General features: G+C 35.4%; 1 protein-coding gene across 3 annotated transcripts in view; it reads left to right on the forward strand.

Annotated features, from left to right (window-relative positions):
- The window catches only part of LAMA2 (laminin subunit alpha 2), a 588,333-nt gene that overhangs the window by 497,083 nt on the left and 68,254 nt on the right, over positions 1-22,996 (forward strand). For all 3 annotated transcript variants that reach the window (XM_073219597.1, XM_073219595.1, XM_073219596.1), the window contains 4 exons: positions 1,680-1,782; positions 11,819-11,935; positions 13,338-13,520; positions 17,759-17,913. In XM_073219597.1, coding sequence (XP_073075698.1) covers positions 1,680-1,782; positions 11,819-11,935; positions 13,338-13,520; positions 17,759-17,913 — 558 coding nt within the window. The remainder of the gene's footprint in view (positions 1-1,679; positions 1,783-11,818; positions 11,936-13,337; positions 13,521-17,758; positions 17,914-22,996) is intronic.

Consider the following 22,996-nt stretch of genomic DNA (forward strand, 5'->3'; position numbering starts at 1 on the left):
AGTACTGTAAGTGACCCATATTGTCTTGATGACTCAGGACCATCATTACCAACTTCAGTTATTTTACTATGACAATATTGGCATCTCCTGAAAGCTACTTTATCCCTACCCACCCTGACTTGGACTCCTGAGCTTTCTACTTCTCCATGTTAGTTTTCTCTTTCCTCATTGTCAGAGAGAATGCCAGCTGTCACTTCTGCTGTCCTCATGTGCCTATGTGGAGAATCTTCACCCTTTCTTTGTAATTTCCTTTCTCTAATATGTGTTGATTCAGAAAACCTGTAACCAAGGCATGAGAATAGCAGGTAAACTTGGAGCAAATGTAGAACCTGAGTGGATAATCGAAGCTTATTTTTTTTTGAGTAAGGTATGTTGGGTTTGTGCCATTTATATTGACTCTCAACATTTTTTCAACATAAATTACTCTAATGTGTTGTTACAATATCTAATTTCCAAGGGAAAGTATAGGACTAAAAATTTCTGTGTTCTCAGTTGAATAAAATATTGTCCATTTTCCATAGAATATTTTTCCAGGGTTGTCTTACAGTTCTTTCTGTAAGTGCTAGATATATCTCCACAGTGTCCCATTTTATTTATGTAGGTGTTTCCAGTATGTACTTTTGTAGATATCCTGGTATTATATAATCAATCTGTTCTGTGAGCAATAGATTATTTAAATGAAAGCTGTTGGTATAATACCTTAAAATGAATTTTATCGCAACAATAGCAAGTTCTGTAATTTTTCCTAGTTTATTGCACAAATAATGTGATTGATTAAAAAATGTTAATAAGCTACCACAGATGTCTGTCAAGAGACACGTCTGAGATAACTTGAGTTTAGATTTATAACTTCAACAATAAGCACTTAGCTTCTCTAGCTCTTCTTGCACCCTGAAATACTTTTCCAATTTAAAATTTACACATAAGAGCCTATTTAATTTATCTCTTCATATAAATGCATTATGTAATGTTTGCTGAGAAACAAACACTATTAAAATGGATAACTAGACATTCAATTTAAGCGATCCTTTTCCCATATCATTCTATTATCTCTATGTTGCCTTGTTTAATCCAAGCCTCAATAAATACATCTTTGCTAGATGATTGTGGTTCAGAGACTGTCATTTAGGAGCTTTTGTTTGCCAGAGTACTTAAGATGCACTTAGAAAAGGAGCAGTGTTCTTTCTCATTTCAACAGCTGTAGGACAGGAACTATCCCCCCAAACACATATATACACACATAAATCAAGTGAAATGTCCCTAGGTGTAAAGGCAATAGATGTGTTTAGTTCTTAATTTGCTCAACCATTCTCTAGTACCTGATAATACTGGCCAGTAATGTCCTTGCAACACTCACGTATGCTTTGTGCCCCTTCTGTATCTCTTGATTTCCAAATAATGCTCTCCTGGATTTTTTTGGTCCTCTTTGGGATCCCAGTCACCTTGCCAGCCCCACTTTCTATACCTGCCTCTTAAATGTTGGGATTTCTAAGGGCTCTGTTCTAGGCCTTCTTTTCTTCTCCCAATAACAGTCTCCTGACTTTAATCACCAGTATGTGCTGGAATCTGTAGCCCAGAAGGCTTTCCTGAAAGTAAAGTCTTTATACCAACTGCCTGCTACATATCTCTACTCCAAAATTCTATGATTTGGAGTATGTGACACCTTTTTATGTCCACAGGCAACAGGTCCTCGGGGTTCATTAAAAGAAGGTGCCAAAGGCTCTCTTCAGAAAAGCTTTGGGATTCTTAATGAAGCCAAGAAGTTAGCAAATGATGTAAAAGGTTAGTATGACTTCTCTTTATTACCATTTTTAGTTGCAATTGATAGGATATTTTGTCATACTCTTGGAAAAGTGTAATTGTTTCAGCATGAATTTTATGATTTTTATTATCTGGATTCAATGTAAGTAAGCTATCTCACTAGTTTTACAGTATTTTGTCTTCATATCTCATTTTGCACTAGGTAGTATTTCATAATTTTTAAACCTAATTTCAGTAGCATCATTTCACCTATATCTGAAGTACAGTAACTTTTAAATTGAAGCTTGATTAGTTTTTGAGATCACCAAACCCCACTTTGGTTGGGCTTCAGAAATGATCGTCACAAAGTGATGAATCAGGCAGATATAATATAAATGTCCATGTGAAAGTTTTGATTTTGTTAGTGAGTCACATTTCCTAAAAAGCTTTCACACCTTTAAATATATTTTTCATGTATTTTATTCCTAATTCAGAGATCAAATTGCATAAAATATCTACCCTGATAGATTAAGAGTTTTATATTAAAATATATTATTCAATGTAGCTGCTCTCTAGGTAAGCTATTTATTATTGTATTCAAATATCTCCTGTTTCTCATTTGCGTGGACTTTGTTGCTTTCTCCTGTCTCATCCCTTACCGTTTGCTGGCTTGGATCCACATCCCCAACTTCACTGAAATATTTATGGGCCTTCCAAGTCCCCATGTTTCACAGTATTACTCCTTCTCTTCGAAATAGTTCATTGTCCTTCTTTCTTTTTCATCTAGCAACCTTTTAGTAGAGCTTCAAGATCAAATGTCATCTTCTGCAGGAAACCTAACACCCCCTCTGAATTACATGGTCCTTCTCTGTGCATCCCTGTTTCATAAATTTGTCAAGCCACTGCAACTATCACTTAGATTCCATCTTCGTGAGGACAGATACAGGTCTTATTTTTAACTTTGTATGTCTAGTGTATAATATCAGAGTAACTCACTCAAATCAGGAAATAAGCATATTTTTAGAAATTAAGGAATGGTGGTGGGCTTTACTAACCTTAGAAAGAGAAGGGGTCTTATAATCATTTATATATGTCACGCTATAAACTAATAGTCCTTGGTCACCCGTAGAGGTTGGTATGGAATTATAAGTTCTGTTTCCATCATAGATGGCACTTTGATAGTAAAATGCTTTGGACTGCATATCACAGATGAATTAAGACCCCCTATATACATAACTGTGGAGGAGATTGCTCTTATTATAACCTGTAGAGTAACTATAAAGAGTCAAAACCTGTTTTCCTCTTGAATAAGTTGAGTCCATCTGATTACTTTGCGGCCACTCTTTCCCATCTGGTATCTCTGCCCAGAGCTGGGACTGAGGTGGGCTGAGTGAGGTGAGTCGTGCACATACAGGGTCAGATCCTGTTTTCATTTGAAATTTTAATATTTTGTCCATCATTGATCTGTTTGGAATTATTTCTTATTTTAAGAATATTCCATTAAAATATTTTTATCATGATTACTCAGTTTTTGGTGCCCCTCAAATTTCACACCTGAAGTGAATGCCTGACCCTGTCCTTTCCTTTATTTCCCCACAAACACTCGTGATTTTAAAAAGATAGAATTCCATTTTTAGGAATTTTCCTTTTTAACTTCTTTTTAAATTTCCTTTTTGCCCAAAGGTAAAAGAAATCTAAGGACAGGCATGTTAGAAAGGGTTAGGAGACAGAAATGTTCATTAGTTTACACGTCTTTTTTTGGACTTCAGGTAGTACATTACTTAAAGTAATGAAAACCCACAAACTACTCAAGTAATAATTCCTCCAGAAATCCAAGCCCAGGCTCTGGTGGAGATGGGAATGTTTTCTTGCTACATTATGACATCCCTCTGATTTGTGGTCAATTATACAAGTTATAAAATGGCTGTTAATCAGGGAAATGCCATATATTACCACCAGGAACTGCTGAAATAGGCCCTACAGAGCAAAACTCTTGACAGCAGCTATTAAAATAGAGATTTAGTCATTTCCCTCTCTGCAGTGCCTGGAGTTAGAAGGAATAAAAATGGTGAGGCCCGTATACCCTTCATATTTCTAATTTGTTGCTTGGTTCGATTCAGTACAATCCAGTTAGTTTGTGAGCTTTAGTCATGAATGACTGAGCACCGCTCCCCACCATCTTTCTGCTGTCCTTGCCTTGAGGGAGCCTGAACTTGCCAGGAGCAATTTGTTTTGCTTTTTAATTTTTGAATGTGCATTTGTTAAAAGTAAATTTGCCCTTGTGTGTGTCTGAGATTTGAAACTAGTCTATATTCACTGACTGAATGTCTAAAGAGATAAAAATCATTTTATTGATGGATATGGGGTTTGCTACAAATTGATGATCGAAAAAGTTAGAAGATGAATTAGTATAGTACCACCATGTGAATAAATACTACTCTGTGGGTTGATGAGATATTTTTGCCAATAAAAATAGCCAGTTGAGGCTCTCATGGAATGTGTTCAGGGTAAGGATTGATATAGAGTATGGTGTATTAGCAGTTTGAGAATACTAAGATTTTAATAATTACATAGCTTCTGTAGAGAGGAACTTTTCAATTGTATTTACTTCTTAATTTTTGCTCGATTTTGTCTTTGCCTGAAATAAGTGAAATTATTTAATTACTAAGGAACAAAAGTTAACATTTCTGCAAACTGGATGACACTTAGATAAAATAAAAAAATCTATTCCCACACCCAAAAATATCAAATCAGTAAATTTTATATCAAATTAATTTTCATCAAATTAATCAATGCTTTTTTTCATTTTATACTGTGATCTTCCAACCATTCAGTCTTTTGTCCAGACAAGCATTGTCAGAAAGGTTCCACAATCATGAATGTAATACACTTGTAATTACTAACCTAAGATTCTATGTTATTTTAAATGAGATAAAGGGAATAAATTAGAAAAAAGGAATATTGCAGTGCTGTCAAACCAAAGTATGATGCAGGAGGTAAATGTTATCTAAATCATTCTTTTATTATTAGAGATATATTTCTTTTGAATTTGCGCACTACGATTTGCCAGAATCAGCCTTTCCACAGGTAAGTGCGTGAAAGACAGGCAAAATCTTCCCCATTAACAGAAACGATTTTGAACTAAATGGGTGAAATCAAGCCTGGATCCCCTAGCCTACCACAGCCTAGAGAACAAAGCCATCTTTTCCCTTAGAAATTGCTGATTCTTCATACAGAGTGTTAGTTCCTCCTTAGAAGCGTTGAATAGAGAAAACCAAGGTGAAAGAAGTTAGACATGGGTTTAGGAATTGTGAGGAGTGGCAACATAGAGGCAAAGGCAAAATATTGGAAAGGCAAGAACTAGTGGAACCAAAGAGTACTTATCTTACTTAAAAGTATTAAAATTCAGTTTCTTCTACTATACCTTGCTAACCAAAAGGAAATGAGCCTGCAGGCCCACAGTCGGGCTTTAGAGCTTGCCCTAGAGGAACCATGTGCAGGTTTCAGTGTCTGCTTGTGTTGCTTTCTCATCCCACTGGCTGAAGAGAGGACTCACCTTCCCTGCCATCTTAAGTCCTTGGACACCCTGCTGCTCCAGACCAGTGCACCCCGCCTCTTCTCCTCAGGCTTCTTACTGTGACTCTCTCATGGGAGGAAGAGATGTTCAGATGCAGCTAACAGGAGCCTGCCAAGCCCTGTGTCCATGGTGTACAAAGCTAATTGGCACTTTTGGATCAGGACAGGGTTTCTTGGTAGCATACTTCCCTGTAAACACCGGCCTGCTTAAGTGATCTCAGAGGTTCCATGCCCAGTAGCTCTATTATAACTGTGGGCAAAAGAGGCACCCAAAGGTGGGACACTTCCCTAACAATTGGCAGCAGCTGGGAAAGGGAAGCATAGGAATAACATCATGAAAAGGGCTGCAAGGATAAGTAGTGGGAAGACTGGGGATCGCAATCTCATCAAATCAAACAGCAGGAGGCCAAGGACAGGAATACAGTCCTCCATCTGCCCAACTTTCTTCTTTGCATGGCTGGTCATCCTCCTACACTGGGTCATGGGGCTGACTTAGGGGCCAGATTCGTTAGAAACCTCAATATTGAGAAGACAAAGGACTACATAAGCACATGAAAATTAATAGTAAAGTGACTTGAGAGAAATCATACCTTTTATGTTCTTAAAATATCCAAAGATGGAAATATAGTATAATAAAATTGATAAATTATATAAAGGAATCATTTATGCATTAATAAAGCTGGCCACTTCTCATATATAAAACTAAATCATTTAAGTGCAAGAAGCTAATAATTTGAATAAACTGTATACATACAGCGAAGCCAACACTTTAGCCCAAGTTAGTCTGGCTCCGAAGTTGATGCCTTTCACCACTGCTGAGCAAAATCTCTGGGCTTCTGCCCTAGTCCAGATGGTGACACATTCATATTGATGGCCCAGCAAAGGTTTGTAAATGAATGAGTAAGTAGTTGACTCCCTGACTCCCCAAGAGTAGCAGGAAACTTTCATTCCCAGGAAGGTCCAAAGCAAGGTTTCCACATGACCTCGCACAGGTCCTTTGCCCATTCCAAACTTTCTGTTTCAGAACTACTTCAACAGTATTCAAAACCGGTAAATACACCAAGGCAATTATCAGACCAGAGATTAACCTATTCGCTGCAGAAATTAACCTTGTCTCTAATTCAGAAGGATTTTCTAGAACAAAAAATGAAACTCCTATGTAGGAAATAGCAGTGATGTGGAATAATTGATTTTTTTTGTAAAGAAATCCTAAAAAGAGGATTTTTTTTTTTTTGGTAAAGGAGAAAATCAGAATTGATAAGAAGTCTGTTAAAGTAGTAGTTCATAATTATGTGCTTGTAATGAAAACATTCCTTGTAAAATGTTATCTACATGGCATTTTGACAGCAGATTCCGTTTAAATAGATCCCTTAAAAATTATTAGCATTTTTATTTATTTCACCCTTGGATTCTCACAAAGTATTTATTTTGTTTATATGTGCTGTTTGTATTAACAAAAAATTAAAACTGCATTTGAGTAGCTTGAATTTTAGTAGTCAAATAGAACATTTCCATCAAAATCTATAAAAGTCATTCCTATATTAGTTAAAAACTCTTTTCAAAATTATTTAAAACTGGTAAATATACCAAGGCAATTATCACATCAGTGTGAATTATCAAGCAATGTCAATTACTTTGTTACCATTTACTTTGGTAAATCCAGTACTTTCTCATACATCCTCCAATCTATTCTCCGATTCAGTCATATGAAGGAAGATGTTATCATTTTACACATGTAAAAAGGAATAGAAATAGCATTTGAACCCACATTTTCCAACTCTAAGTCCTATAATGGTATCATTGTACCACACTACATTTTTAATGACTAGAATAGTGTAAAAGACATTATCGATGATCAAATAAATAACTTATAACAGCTTTAAAGTATTATCACTTAGATCAGTGTTACTAGTTCTAATTTAACTAAACTCTAATTCATATTTAGCACTGCGCCAGGAACATAGTAAACATGAATAAATATGTATTATTAATGGCAGTGACATACAACTCTGTCTAGTGATTTTCAGTCTGAATATGTCTACCTTGCCCAGTTTCATGGATATGCAACAAAGGGAAGTGACGTTATCAGGAATGCTCACAGTGTACCCATGCTGCCCTGCTCCTTTCCCTCACTCTGAGCTCTGTCTCTGACAAACCCCATCCTGGACATTTGTCTTCTAATGTCTGAGGACAGGATGAGAAAGGGGGGAGCCGAAGTATATGCAGAGCCTTTGAGGTTTGGCTGGTGTGATACTTAGATAGAAGACAAAGAGAATGATTTGGCTACATATATTGCATATGAGAGCTGAAGAAATAAGGAGAGGAAATCCTATAAAATGTCACTGTGTGACTGCAGTGGGGTGTGGGGGGGACTTGATAATATGGGTAAATATAGTAACCACAATGTTCATTATGCAAAACCTTCATAAGAGTGTATATAAATGATGCCTTAATAAAAAAAGAAAGTCACTGTGGATTATAAATTGGATCCTTTTCTTGTTCTCCAAAAATTACAACTAAAAAATTGGGTTGGATTTTCTTTTAACTATCAGTTATGCTGTCTCATTGTCCATGTTACAGTTCAAACTGCACTGCAGGCATTCCTCCCCACATTTTGGGTATAGGGACGCTCTGCCTCATATGTCTTTTCATTTAAGCCAGATTTGAAATGCTTATTTTTGGAGGTTTTCTTTGTTGTGATTTTGTAAGTTTCCCACATTAAAATCTGCAGTTCTTCTCTGTACACAACTTCTACTCACCTAATTCTATTGACAAAGCTATAAAGTACTCCGATTTGGTTTGAGAAATTCCAGAAACAATTTCAGAAAAAATTATAGGTTGTAAGAAAGGATAAATTAAGAAGAAATCAAGTCAAACAGCTTAGACAGAGAAATCAGTGGGATCAGAATATTCACATTATGACTTTCTGGTACAGAAGGTGGAGGATCAAAATTACTGCTTTGGAATTTAAGGGACAGTAACAATGTTCTCCAGATCAGTTTTCTGAATAACTGGACTGATTGTTCAGACAGTATTTGCTCAGAATTCATAGAATAGTATAAACCATGTGATGCCCTTTATGTTAATGGATTTTTCACTGTGCATGAGTATCTTGTTTGCCTGAACATTTTGAATGCTTCATTATTTAAAAAATCAAATACAGTCAAGAAGCTAAGAAATGAAATTTGTACTGTTCCACCACCCCCTTAACTGATGAAAACTTCAAAGTTAATATCAAAACAACAGCCCTTTACCTATTCTCAAAAAATTCATTTAGATATCCCAGTCATAATCAGACTGGCTTTGTTTCTGCATGTATACTTTCAATAACCTATCCAAAAATTTATTTGAGTATAACAGTGAAAAGAAGTAAATAATACTTCTTAAAAGAAAGATGAATTGTGATTGACAGAGAAGAAAATCTAATGACTTGGAATGTATATTTTGATGAACTAGAATTGAAAATAATAATATTGCAGTGACTGAAATGGGAATATTGATGTTTTAGAGCCATGCTTTGCTGGAATATTTTATGGTTTGCTTTTTCAGTGATGTCAGGTCTTTGGCTTGGAAAGCAGATGCCTTGACCAATATTACATGCTTATTTTACTGTACTATAACAGTGATTTAATCTATCTGCCTATAAAAACCTTATATGAAATGGAGTGGATCATTAATTAATATGTTCAGTACTCTTTTTCACACCCAGAACACTGACAGTTAAGAATCCTCCATCCGTCTTCTTACCCCTTTGTCATTCTTCCCAGATGAAGACCAATAAAGCCAGGATTGTTCTCCAGCTGCCAGTGGCCTGCTCGGTTCCCCTAAGAAGCCAGGTGCACCTCCTCTGCAAGGGGTGGGCACACACCAAATCCAGACTCTCCTGGCTCTGTTCTGAGATGTAGTCTCTCCTGGTCTGTCCATCAGGGTACCAGGAAACTGATGAAAATGGCAGTCTTGATGTTGGCAAATAACAGTCTTTCCTAGTTGAAATTGTTTAAGTAGTTGTTTTCTGTTTTGTACAGTTTTAAATAAAAGAACAGGAATAGCTACACGGAGAAAACAATTAACCAGCATAACCAGGTATAAAATGAAAGGTTGTGGTACACCAGCCCTCATACCACTATTAACTTCCTTATGTTTTCTGTGCCAGTCCATCTGCTCTAAGTACTATCAAGGTTCTCTGGTATGTTCTTCCTCACCTACCCACTACCAGCTCCCACCCTCTCAAGTTTTTGTATATGTGTCAGCACATATATAGTGTTTCTTGCTGATTTCCATGGCAAGGACTTAAGGATCTTTTTTTTTTTTCCTATCTGTACCTACTCATCTAATTCTTTTTAAAAACATATATACCATTGTATGGATATGCCATATTGATATAAACAGTCCCTAATACTGAATACTTTTGCTGTTTACTTTCTTTTTAACCTTACAAATAAAGATATAAGGAATATCATGGAAGATACATATTAATAAACTTTTTCAAGTATCTTTTAGGGTTAATTTCTGGTAGTGCCATTGCTGGGCCAATACATCCCTATTTAAAATTCTGATCAATTTACTAGCTTGCTCTTCAAAAAAATGGCATCAATTTTCATTTCCACCGACACTCAAGAACACTTTGTATTATCAGACATTTAGTTTTGCCCTGTCTGATGGATGAGAAATGATATCTCACTGTTCCTTTGCTTTACAGTTCTTTAGTTATGATAATGTTGAGTGCTTTATTTTAGTTTGGTAATTGGTTATTGCTATTTATTGTGACCTACTTATTCTTATCTTTCTTTCATTATCCTTAAAAATGTGGAACAGATACTTGCCTGTCATTTTGCATGTAGCCATTGCTAATTCTCTCCAAACCATTCCGGATTGATTATATACACACTGCTCATGTGAGGCTCAGAAGATTTCTTTAGCTGGGCCCAGTTTGTTAAGGCAACCAAGGAGAAAACTGAGGACAGATAAGCCTGGAAGAAGAGAGGGGGGAAAGGCTAGGGAGCAAGCGGGACTGCGGAAGAGCACTGCTACCTGAAAAGCTGTAGGCAACCCCGGTTCTGTCTGCCACCTGGTTTTGTCTCCCAACCCCAAATGTGATCAAGAGTGTAACATCTGGAATGAGACTGCATGGATCTGAGTCCCAACTGTGCCATTCACTAATCATGGAAATTTAGGAAACTTCCTTAAATTCTCGAAGCCTCAATTTCCTCATTTGTAAATTGGAGATGGCAATAGTACATAGATCATAAAAGTTATCATGAGGATTATAACATTAAACGTGGCACATACACTCATGTGCAGTGGCTGCCATTCGCTACTATTGCCAAATGCTGGCCAGGCCAGGAGGGCATCTCTCTCTTTCTAGGCCCTTTCTCAGTTCTTCTTCTTAGTTGGGCACTCTACCTTTTATTTACATTTTACATTGCTGTGAATCTAATTTAAGCAATTAGCATGCATCTCCCAAGGGAGCAAATATTATGGCACAATAAACTCTTGAAATTGTCTTAAAAAAATGATCTGCTTTATCCAGTCAGAAGTAAAAAGTGTTGTAGGAAGCACAGGTTTTTACCTCTCTCATTTTTTTCAATTCTACTTTTTACTAATAAATGATGGAAGATAAGGAAGACAGATTCAGCCTTAAGATACATTTTCAGTTTGATACATATCTAAGCAAGATTTCTAAATGTACATTCTTCTATCAGCAGATTGAATATTTACTTTCTCCTAAAAGATTTAATAAATTTTACCTTTTATTTTGTTACACTCAAACTCTAAACTGCTTAGTTACTATTATAATACAAACTAAAGTTTGGACAGTGTTAAAAACTAGCAGAAAGAAATGGAGAACTTACACTTGTAATACTACATTATCTCCAGCAAATGATATTTTTTAATGTTAAAGAAATCATGCCAAGGTAGCAGAAAAATCCTATATAAGGCCTATTTGAAGGTAAGTAGTAAATACTTTTATCTTTATAAAAATTATTCTATCAGAAATGTGCTAGAAATTATTTTTTCATTCCTTTGATTTTTATTTCTGTTTCAAAAAACTATTAATATGATATTTACTGAAGTTAGGAGATTCTGCTCAACAATCAAATATATTTGAAGTTTTTAAAAGCTATTCAAATGATCTATTTTGAAAATAAAATTTTTAAAATAAGTACCATTAATAGAAATGATGTCAAGAGGGCATCATTACAAATGCAACAAAGAAATGATTTTTCTGAAGTTTTTTTCTCCATAGAAAATCATCTAATTAAGTCAGATAAAGATCAGAAACCAAGAAGAAAATATAATTATTGAACATGTTGAAGAGTCAAATGGTCATTTTATAAAAACATATTATGATCTGAAATATGTTTATGAATAGATGCCAATAAAATTAATTAAATCAATTTTCTTGCTTTTTATGAATTTTAGATTAAAATAACCTGAAATTGCATATCTACATATGAGTTTTATTAAAATTGTTTCATCTTTTTTTGTTTTCTGTTCACAGAAAGTGATAACCATCTGAATGGCTTGAAAACCAGATTGGAAAATGCAGATGTCAGAAATGGGGATCTCTTGAGAGCTTTGAATGACACTTTGGAAAAGTTATCAGCCATTCCAAACGGTAAGCATTTAGGACACTGGAAACTGTGTCAGTTGACCTGAACTTTTAACATGTGTCCTAAATTTTGACATTTTTTTCACCACTGCACTTGTACTGTTGTCAGGAAACTAGATACTGGTTTTCTAACTTATGATGATGTTTTGTGAGAATGAGAAACCACACTTTATAGTGTGAAATTTCTTACCTTTGTTACTGTAACTGATATTTGTAGGAATATGTTACAGAAAGGAAATCAGAACCATCTAATTATTTATGTTTCAGTCCAGGAAATCTTTATTAGTGGGAAAGAATAAAATTATACAGACACTGTTCTCTACAGTGTTGATGCACCTTCACCAAAGTCACCTATGGTAATAGGTAAGAACCAACTGCCTTTCAGCACATATTTCCTGGGAAATCTTTAGTTCCTTACATATTTAGGCTTTCAAAACATTAAGTCTGTAATATCTTCCTACCTTTTATAAGTACTTGAAGTTATTGCTCATAGTTACTGAAAGCATTATTCTTTTGGGCATACTATTTTTATATTTTTAGAAGCATGATATAATAATAAGGGTGGCTAACACTTATTGAATACTTACTTAGTATGCTTATATAATTGTATGCAATCTTCATACTAATCCTACATGATGAATTGCATTATTATCCCCACTTTACAGATGACAAACTGAGGCACAGGATACTGAAGGCCATTGTTAAAAGCAGCATATAAGAGATTTGAATCCCACAGTTAAGCCTCAGAGCCTGTGCTCTTAACACTAATCTACACATACTAGTAGGCATCTATATGTACAGTGTATGTATACTAGTTGTGATCAAGGAAACAAATATATTCATTTTTGTAACAGTAAATATTAATATGTTAATTATTTTAACATTAAAACATCTGAAATAACTTGCCAGATTTCCATGTCTCCTCATCAGTAGCAAGGACATACACAGAAAATTTCCAGTGCTGTAAACAAATGCTCAAACACGTAATCTGACACACCTGAAAAAAGTCTATCCTTAAACTGAAGTACATTATACCCACTCTGGATGTGCAGATTAAGTCTTAAGCCTAGTTTTGATGAAGCTCTATGACCCATGTGGATACATTTCTCTCTTTAATATGTTCAGCAGCAAATCACAATAAATCCTGATACAATGACCATTCAGAACAACTACTTTGCTATCTTAAGAGTTAATCAGATATGGGGACATCACTGAAGTCCCCAAGAAAATTTAATTTAGCTAAAAATTTACTTCATTTGCCACAACATCAATGAGACCAAAGTTCAGCCTTTCCCTTTGCGCATGTGTCCCTGAGGTTGGCCAGCTGCAGCCTCCCTGTGACAAATATGGGTTAAGCCACTAACTCCACACTCTCTATTTTGTTTCTCATACCCTCTTCTGCTAACAGACACAGTCACTAAGCTGCAAGCCATTAAGGACAAAGCAAGACAAGCCAATGACACAGCCAAAGATGTGCTGGCAGAAATTAAAGATCTCCACCAGAATCTTGATGGCCTGAAGAAAAACTACAATCAACTAGCAGATAGTGTGGCCAAAACAAATGCTGTGGTAAAAGATCCCTCAAAGAACAGTAAGATGTCCTTTTTCACTTCAGTTATGTCACTTATTTCTTCAGATTATAAAAGCAGATACAATCGTAACTGCTAGAGCTGGAAGAGACCCTCAGAGTGATGTGGTCAGCCCTCCTCATCGCAGGCCTGGGTTAAGGACCTGAGTGCCCTGCAGCGCCAGAACTAGACTGAGTTTCCCAGTGCTGCCCTACTGTATTTTTCATCCAGATTTTGTCTAATCATGAGGAAATTAGGAATTTTCAACATCTACAAAGTCTGATGTTTGGTATAGGGATGTAGAATACTCTTTAATCCTTTAGTGTAATTGAAAATACACTTACCCTTGGGAAATTACATCTGCAGAGTTGGTGAACTTCCGTGGAATGTAATGGTCAAGGAGCACACTTACTAGCAGGCCTGTTAGGACAGGATATTAAAATGGTATAAACATGAAATACACTGAAAGTCAAAAATCTTGATATTTTATTATTTAGATTGCAGTTCGTTAACATTTTCAGGAAATTAAAGTTTTTATCTCATTTATCAAGAAGAATATTTCTACCTATCTTTAGTATGTTACATTAAATCATAGTGTGTTAATAAAGATTTACTGAGAAAATGTGGGCACACTTAATATAATGATAATTTAAGTTATTAAATGTAGTCGATAACATTAGGATTTTTTTATATTCCTTTCTCCATTCTACCAAATGATAAGACATTATCTTAGGAGGTGATTTTCCCAAAGGAGATGTGTGATTTTTTTGTTACTCTCAAGAGACTAACCTTCTTTGTATACCAATGTTTTCATGGAATATCAAGATATTTGTGGCATGCAATAACAAAAACACTGTTATCCATATTATAGTGCTATAAAATTTGGGTTTGTTTGGGCAGCAGAGCCTGATTTTATAGCATGCAGCCTCCAACCAAATGTTAGTGATCCTATGAGATAATATATACTAGATAAAGGAGCATGACTCCTTCTTGAGCAAGGAAGAATGCAAACGTAACATGCACTTCAGAGCTAGAGAGAAGAATTTCTTCTTTGCCATTTCTTCAAGAAAGAAAAAGTGGAAATACAATCATTTTTAAATTTTATCTTATGTAAGCCGAGACATGGCTTCTTTCTGTAGTTCAGGATTCCATCTGAATAAATAAATTTAGATAGATGCCACATCACAATATCCCATCCCAAAACTGAATGAAAATAAGTTTCAAATATCACCCTCTCTTCTTTGTTTTGTAATTTAAGATACCATTTTATTCGATGTCAGATTGATTCTCAATTGATAATGGACTTTTCTGAATATTTATCTAACTATTTTTATCCCATTCCCTATGAAGAGATAGTCAATTGTTTATAGTATTAATTAAACTGGGCTGTTATCTGTCTGTTTTCTATCTTGCCAGAAGATTATGGTTTCTTTGAAAATGAACAGTAGCCTGCTGTATGACATGTTTTACGTACTTTCATTTGGTAACATTTGTTTGACTTAAAATGGGGTGTATTTGGACCTCTTGTGAAAAGTACCATTTTTTTTGGCATAGTCACTACTTTACATAAAAACATTTCCTCATAAATTTTCTAATCTCTTTTTGCTTTACTTCCATATGAAATTATCTGCAGAAATCAGTATGTATATGTTTACTTGCATACTTTTAGTAACTCTATGCTTGATTGTCTATTGCAAAAACCTTCAGCTTTGCATGTTACCATGTTTGGTATTGCTTTAAATACTCCTAGTGTCACAGTATTAATGCTAAATATATAAAAGGAATCTTCCTTTACCAAGGGTTAGTAGGAAGATGTATTTAATATGAAATGTCAATTATGTTATGAAGAATTCATGGAATAGCTGTATAACTCAAATAAAAGTGGAAAACTGAATTCCTCCACAAATGAAACTACATTATGCTTCTCAGAACACAAATATTCAGCCACTGAAATGCAAGTGACTTTTTTGCTGTAGAATTGAAATAGGTCTGTGTTGTTACTTTCCCCTCCCAAAGCCCACTTTCCCCCTACCTTATAAATAATATTTCTCAAGTTCTAGAAAATTATTTTTAGAGAAGCACATAATAAAATTAATAAAATTAGATCTTAACAAATGAGCAAAGCTTGGGATATAAGAATACTCTCAAATGTCTCTTAGTTTAAATTCAAAGTTGAAAATAAAACTGCAAAATAGTAAATAATAAATAAAATCCAATGTATCAAAACCTGAGAAATATGACCAAAGTTGCCCTCAGTGGAAAATGAGTGCAATTACATTAGTAAACAATCAAGTTAGGAAATCAACTCTGTAAATCAGACAAAATAACCAGGAAAGAAAAAAATGAAAAGAATATTAATGAATTAGAAGACAGAGAAAAACAATATACTTGGAATATCCAAGAGGTGACTCTTTAGGAATATAAATACAAAAAAAATTTAGATGTTTGGCAGACTTAGTCAAGAAAAATAAAACACAAATGGGCAAAATTCTAAAGGAGCTATAACTAGATAAGGGAGGAAATTTAATATTGAAGAGAGTACTTGGCAAAACTCTATGCTAATAAAGTTTAAAGCATAAAAAACATAGATAATTTTCTAGAAAAACATTTTTATCAAAACCTGTATCAGATGTGATTTAAAATTCTACACAGTCTAATCATTATGGGAGAAAGTCAGAAGTTTCAAAAACTACTGCACAAGAAAACATCAGACTCAGTCTCACAGATGATTTAATTTTAAAGCCTTCACGAAGATAAATCCCATATGATTTAAATTTCTCCAGAAAATAGAGAAAAAGAAAAGTCAAATAGGAGGGGAACCTCCAGATTTTATTTTCAAACATTAATAAAAACTTCTGGAAACTTTAGAAGAAAAGGACCCATTATTCACTTAAGCATTCTACTTAACCTCTTCTTATTCTCATAAATCTAAATCTAAATCATTTTTCCTTAATTCTAGAACAATTTATAGGATATCAAAATAATACTGAAGAATTAAAGGAAGAGGAAAATGGACCAAGGGTTTTTTAAAAGTATACAAGGGATAACTATGTTCATGTTGAATATTTGTACAGTTATGTAACAAGGGCTTTGACCCCATTAACCTGCATTTCAGGAAGAAAATAGTCAATTTTTGATCTAGCAATTCTACTGATTAAAGTTAATAATAGACGTGTTGTTTTTAAATATCTCTCACAGTATCACTCATATTTATGAACATGAGTTCAAAATACTTCAAAACCTAGTTTAAAAATAACAGTACCCTTCCTTTTTGAGCATATGACATTCATTCCTGAGGACTGGCTCTCAGTGGTCCAATGTCAGCCAGAGAGCAGATCATTCATAGGCTAGCAGAGCATGTAGCCTTGGACCTTAAGCAGTTTCACTTTTTCTTCACGGTCACAATGACAGAAAGCAGAACAATACATGCTCAATCAGATAACAAATGACATGGTTTGGATAAGACTGTCAGCATCCTAGATGTAGAATAATTAGTTTTCCACACAACATTTGCCCTCTTACAAAAAACACATGCTGAAACTCTATGGGTCAGTGATAACTTTTAATTATTGTAGGGTTTAGCCCCTTTTGAGATTGTCAATATTCAACCTTTTTTTAACCTACAAAAATGGCAGTTTAATATGATTCAACCTAATATAGAGAGCACGATAATCAATTATTCTTCAAAAAAAATGAACCACAGCATAAAAGATTTAATTAAAGAATAACATAAGGCTTCAGTCTAAGGGTTGTTCAACATTGAAGTGTTTTCCAGAAGACATTTTGATAGTTTCTCTAAGATGTACAAAGAAAGACAGAAAAAGAAAGAAAACCAGTTTTGTGCAGAGACTAGATTGTGACTCAGACAGACTAGGTGACACTATAAGATGCTTTCATTTCCTTGATTCTGTTACTAAAATTCTGTTCTATTAAAGTAAGCTTTTGGCTGAAGCTGGAAATGAAGGCTTGAATTAAGTTCACCATATTCTCTACTTTCAATGCTAATTTTAACCTTTATCACAAATCCAAAGTGCTGGTTCTCTTTCACTAATATCTCATCTCTGGCCTGCTTGAGTCCCAACTAAAATATTCCCATTTGCCTTTGCAAACTTTACTTCAACAGTCATGAACCTGCTTTTGTCATGTAGATAAGATGAACTCCTCTCAACTTGGTTTAGCATACTGCTCTTCTCGTTTCTGTGTGTCTGTATTTGTGTGTCTGTGTGTGTGCGTGTGTGGTATGTGCTCTTGCTCTATACAGTTGCAGATGCAGGTGCCGCTGTGAAAAATCTAGAACAAGAAGCTGATCGACTGGTAGATAAACTCAAACCCATCAAGGAACTTGAGGATAATTTGAAGAAAAACATCTCTGAAATAAAGGAACTGATAAATCAAGCCCGGAAACAAGCCAATTCTGTAAGCTCTTTTTCTTTTCGGTATCCGAAACAGATTTTATTTTTGGTAGTATTCCTAAAAGAAATGTCTTGCCCCTGTGTATCCTGTTGAATGATCTCTGATTATTTCCCTTTAACTTGAAGTTATATCAGAGGAAGAAAGACCAGGAAGTTAGATTTTTTTTCATAAATTTCATAAGATATGAGAAGAATAATCACCACCTACTGCTTTAGAAATGGGAATTCTGATGTGTTTTATCACTGTTTGAGTAGATTAATACATATAACAAGAATGGAAGCCTTATTATTGCCTACTAGAAAGGCATGAATGGAATGTGCCTTTCTTTGGTGAAAGCAAAAATGGTCAGCTGGTGGGGCTGCAGTAGGAATGAATGAACATGATTGCATGAAGTAAGAGCAAAGGGGAACCATTATTTCCCACATATTATTTTTGTCTGAGTACAAGCAACCACAAAAATTATTTGGGTTACAATTTCTACAATATTTTTGGTGTAAGAATAGGGAATACCTTATTTGTCTCAGAATTTTGCCCTTTGTTAACCCATTTAGGAGACTATTAGGATAAAAGCAGAACTTTCTAGAAGGTACCATCCTAATGATCAAAGACAGAATTGTTAGGTACCAATATGAAACTTTATCTAGCCTAGCAAAGTTATCCCATGATGAATTAGAAACAGAAAGAAAAATAATAACACTTTTCATGTTCTCAAATTTCTTCTCAAAGTTTTTTAAGATACCCAAATTTTCCATCTCAGAAATTTCATTTTCTGAACAACTTTGGAGCTAGAATTGCCAGAAATACACTTTCTTAATCCATCGACTTCTTTTTTTAGTAGTGGTGGCCAAGAATATGATGTCTGAGTGACAGAATATCCTGTTTCCTCCTTAAACATATCTGATATCTCTAGATATGACTAAAACAGTAAGTTAAGGGGAACCTTGAATAGGAATTCATGATTGAAGAAAAACTTAGAAAATGACACAAAGATTAGTGAAGGTGGTGTAGCATAAGCTCAGAGTAAAATGAGCAGATCTGAGCTACAATAGGAAAACCATGTTGGCAGTAAAATGACATGTGATTATCGTTTATGTGAGGCACAAAAGGAAAAGTTTATTCCAAAGTTTGGTGTTTCATCTAAGATTTTGCCCATGTCCAAAAAGTATCACCAATGTTCAAATGCCACTCACAAAGTTTATAATGTATTAGAAGAAATAACACATGTACAGCAATAACTCTAAGAGAATGCAGAGTAGTGTGCCACAGTGCGCGAGCAACAGGAAGTGCTATCAAGTTCTGAAAGGAGAGATCACCTCTGGTAGGGGCAGAAGATTTCCTGAAGGTGGGAGGATTTGAGCCAAGCCTAGAGTAAGATAGTGCTGAAAGTAGGAAAGGAGAACACTGTGACAAGAGGGGATAGCTGGAGCCGAGGCAGAGAGAAGTTCCAGGGTCATTTTATGAAAGAGCAGTCTAGTTCGCCAGGATTATTGGGAAAGTAAACATTAAACAGGAAAGGTGAGAGGAGGCCGACTTTGTCAGCCCTTGAATGGTAAGTTAAGTACTTTCCTTTAGCCGCAATTGCATCTGAGATAAACCTCATTGGTGAGGAGAGACTGAGTTCTAAAATGTGAAATGTAAGATAATTAGAGCTGTGCTTTTTGAATATGAATCTTGGAGTGGTTTGTTGGGCAGATGAGAGGAAACTAGAAAGAAGGGAACAAATTTAGTAAGAGCCCTAACTGTAGCAAAGACTGTGGGAGAGAAAGGAGGAGATTGATACAGCACTCCTGTATTTTGTACATTAATGTGAAGAAGCAATAATAGTAAATATTTTCTTGTTAGTCATACATATAGTCATCAAGTGGGAAAATATGGGCATTTTCATTATTTCTTCATTGTAAAGAATTCGGAAAATATGCCTACATATTCATCAATTGCTGAGTGCTTCCCCTCCACCCTCAGCCCCCAGGAAAAAGAGAAAGTTCTGGCATTTAAATACATAAAATCTGTCTCAAAATACAAAATTAGAAAAAAATATAAAGTGAATGCAAAAAGAAACCATTTTCCATGTCTTTCAAGCAAATTTTTGATCACTTTTGAAAGTGAAAGTTAGAATGAAGTACATTATTTTTAATAAGATTTTAGAAAAATGTAAGCAACCACATTTTTTTCAAGTGAGTTTTGTATTAATTAAAGATGACATTTGCCTGATTTATAAACATGTCTGTAACCTGGCATGACTGGATGTAGCCCTAATGCATACTCAATATGACCAAAAAAGTAAGGACATTTATTTTAAAGAAGATTTTTTTTTTTTGGTTTGTTGGCTCAGAAATTGAGTACCTGAAACTCTTTAAATGAATGACCTCGTTACCAGATGAAAAAAATGTGGTGGAAATCCAATAGATATAATAATGGGATCCTCAATAATGTTTAATTGAGTTCATGATGATTAATTGGTAAACAATGGATGAGCAATGCCTTAGAGATACCTAATGCTTAGTGATTTCTGTTTAGAAGTCCTATGGAAGGTTTGCATTAAAAATAACAATAATTGATAGAACCAAACATCCTAAGAGGATATTTGTGTTTCAGAAATTTCTCCCTTCTTCTGGAAAGGATAGACACTAGCAATTTCTTCTAGAGAAATGTATAAATACTATATTTACTTGTTTTAAGTTAGTTAAAAGAAATATCTATAATTGGAAATAAAAATGCAATGTACTTAAAAGGAGCTATTAGTAGCTAAGTACTGGTTACCAAGAGTTTAGGCTGCCTGGTTTTTCAGGTGCTGGGTGTATATTCAAAACCATAAGCCAAAAGGAGAAAATCCAAAGGGTTTTTCTCTGCAAATGTTGAGCAATAGATTACAAGATTAATTGCTGGCACATTGGGTAAGGTCATTTTGTTAAGAGAACTGTAATTTTTAGGTATGTAAAGTATGCTAGCAATAGATTAATTGTAACTCCTAGTGACATTAAATATACTTAGTTTTAAAATGGCTACTGTCAGAGTCAATTCTCATATAGTTTCTTTAATTCAACTAGGCTTCAGTACTGTGCTCTGTCTTTACATTTTGGCATCCTCTTTTTCGACATACCAGTCATGTAACCCCCTATCATTTCTACCAGGTATACCTAAGGAAGGACAGAAACTCGTCCTGTAACCAATGATCATGCATTCTACCCATATTCAGTCATTTCTTGTCTTAACAGTAACTGAGAAACATTGTGTTCTTTAAACAGAAATGAGTTATTTATGATTAAATTACCCATGGTGTGGCTCTATGGCCAAGCCTATAAAGGTGGCATGACATAAAGATACACTACACACAGTGCTACTTGTGACTGCTAATCCAGCCCTACTAGGTATTTGGATGATTCCTACCAGCTCACCTATTCCTCCGTGCTACTCATGAATCACAGTCAGACCTTGATTTCTTCTCTTTGATCTCCATATGATGTCAATGGCACCTACACCTGGCCTCAGATATTAAACTGGCTCAGTGCCAAGGTTTCTCTGATCATAGTTTTGTTTGACTTGCTGCAAATTCCTAAAAACTCCCTGTTACTTATACCTTTTTCTGAACATTAAAAACATCCGAAGACCGCATTCTCCCACCTGCCCTCTATTATGTTATCTTTCTTGTGCTTTACTTTACCCATTTTAGCTCTAAGCCCTTGAATAACCCTCTGTACAGCTGCTGCTCTATCATGTAACACGCTCTGCCAACCTTCACTACATATCTGCTTTATAGTATTAGCATCCAGAGCAAAAGTACATTTCCTGGTTCTGTTTTTCTGCAATTCATTTTGATCCACCTACCCTCAGTCCTTTACGCAGAAGGGAAATCCCATCATTTACGGAGCAAAGAACTAATTCCTGACTACAAACCACATTACCAGGGAGACTGTCTCCCTCGGGACACAGAGCAAAGATTCTGGGGACCAGAGTGGACACCCAGCGCTGCAGTGCTGTCCCCCTCAGTTGGCTCCACCCTTAGGGGGAAGGCAAGGGCAGGGAAAGCAGTCTAAACAATAAGCTTCCTAGATTATGCCAGTCCCCGGCCACCACGCGGGGCTCCATTTGGATGAACCCCAGCACACGAGTCCAAGTCCTCCAAGTGAAGATGCAATTTTGTCAGCAGATTAAGTGAGGAAACAATCATATGCAAATGTGTGACATATGCAGGGTCTTTAGGAGATGCAACAGATCTGTTTTAAGCCCAGAAGTTCTCAAACATACATGAATTTACATATTTGTCAGAACCAAAAATCTCCCCTTAGCTTTCTCTTTAGGATCCAAACAGTTCTGCATGCAGCACCTCCTCTGTGCCGTCTACACCCCCACCCTCAGAGAGGAATCCTGGTGCTGTGAACACCCACTCCCTAACTCGATTCTTGGAGACCCGCTCTGTCACCATGCTATGGAGACTAGTTTGGTGTCCTCGGCTGTCTCGTTTGGAGTCTGCATAGCCCTTTCATGGGGATAACAATAATGCTGGTTGGTTTTCTTTCACGTGTGAAAAATATTTGAGTAGCGCTAAGTGCTAGAAGGAAAGAGAAAATAGAAATGCACTGCTAGTGAGGGCCAAGAGGCCTCCTGACACCAGGCATTTAAATTAGTGGCAAAGACAAGTTTTACCTCCTTCCCTACCTTTGGGGAAAGTAGTTCCTTCCAAGGAACTACATTGCTGTCCTGAAAGCGCCCCTTTGATGGTGCTCCTGAACCAAAGGAAATTAAACCAAATAATCAACTAGTGTTATTTGTGATCGAAGAAAAGCTCTCTGAATGTACATAAAAAGTGGTATGAATAGTTTCAGTTCTATTCACATGGGAATTTCTTATCAATTTACAGTAATTTTTAAAATACTAGTCAAAAGAAAAAGGAGCTGTTAAATACATTAGTAGGGATAGCCACTGGAAATTATTTCTGTTTCATTTCCTGGCAACTTGATAAAAAGGTATAATTTATTCTGAAATGTATGTTCTGAGTGGAATGATTAATATTCTTCTTGTTAGGACATCTAGAACAAAATCTACTTGGCCTTTTTCAACTGTAAGAACATGGAAGAGTAGGTAATTT

This window comes from Manis javanica, chromosome 13 (assembly GCF_040802235.1).
Source record: "Manis javanica isolate MJ-LG chromosome 13, MJ_LKY, whole genome shotgun sequence".
Lineage (NCBI taxonomy): Eukaryota > Metazoa > Chordata > Mammalia > Pholidota > Manidae > Manis > Manis javanica.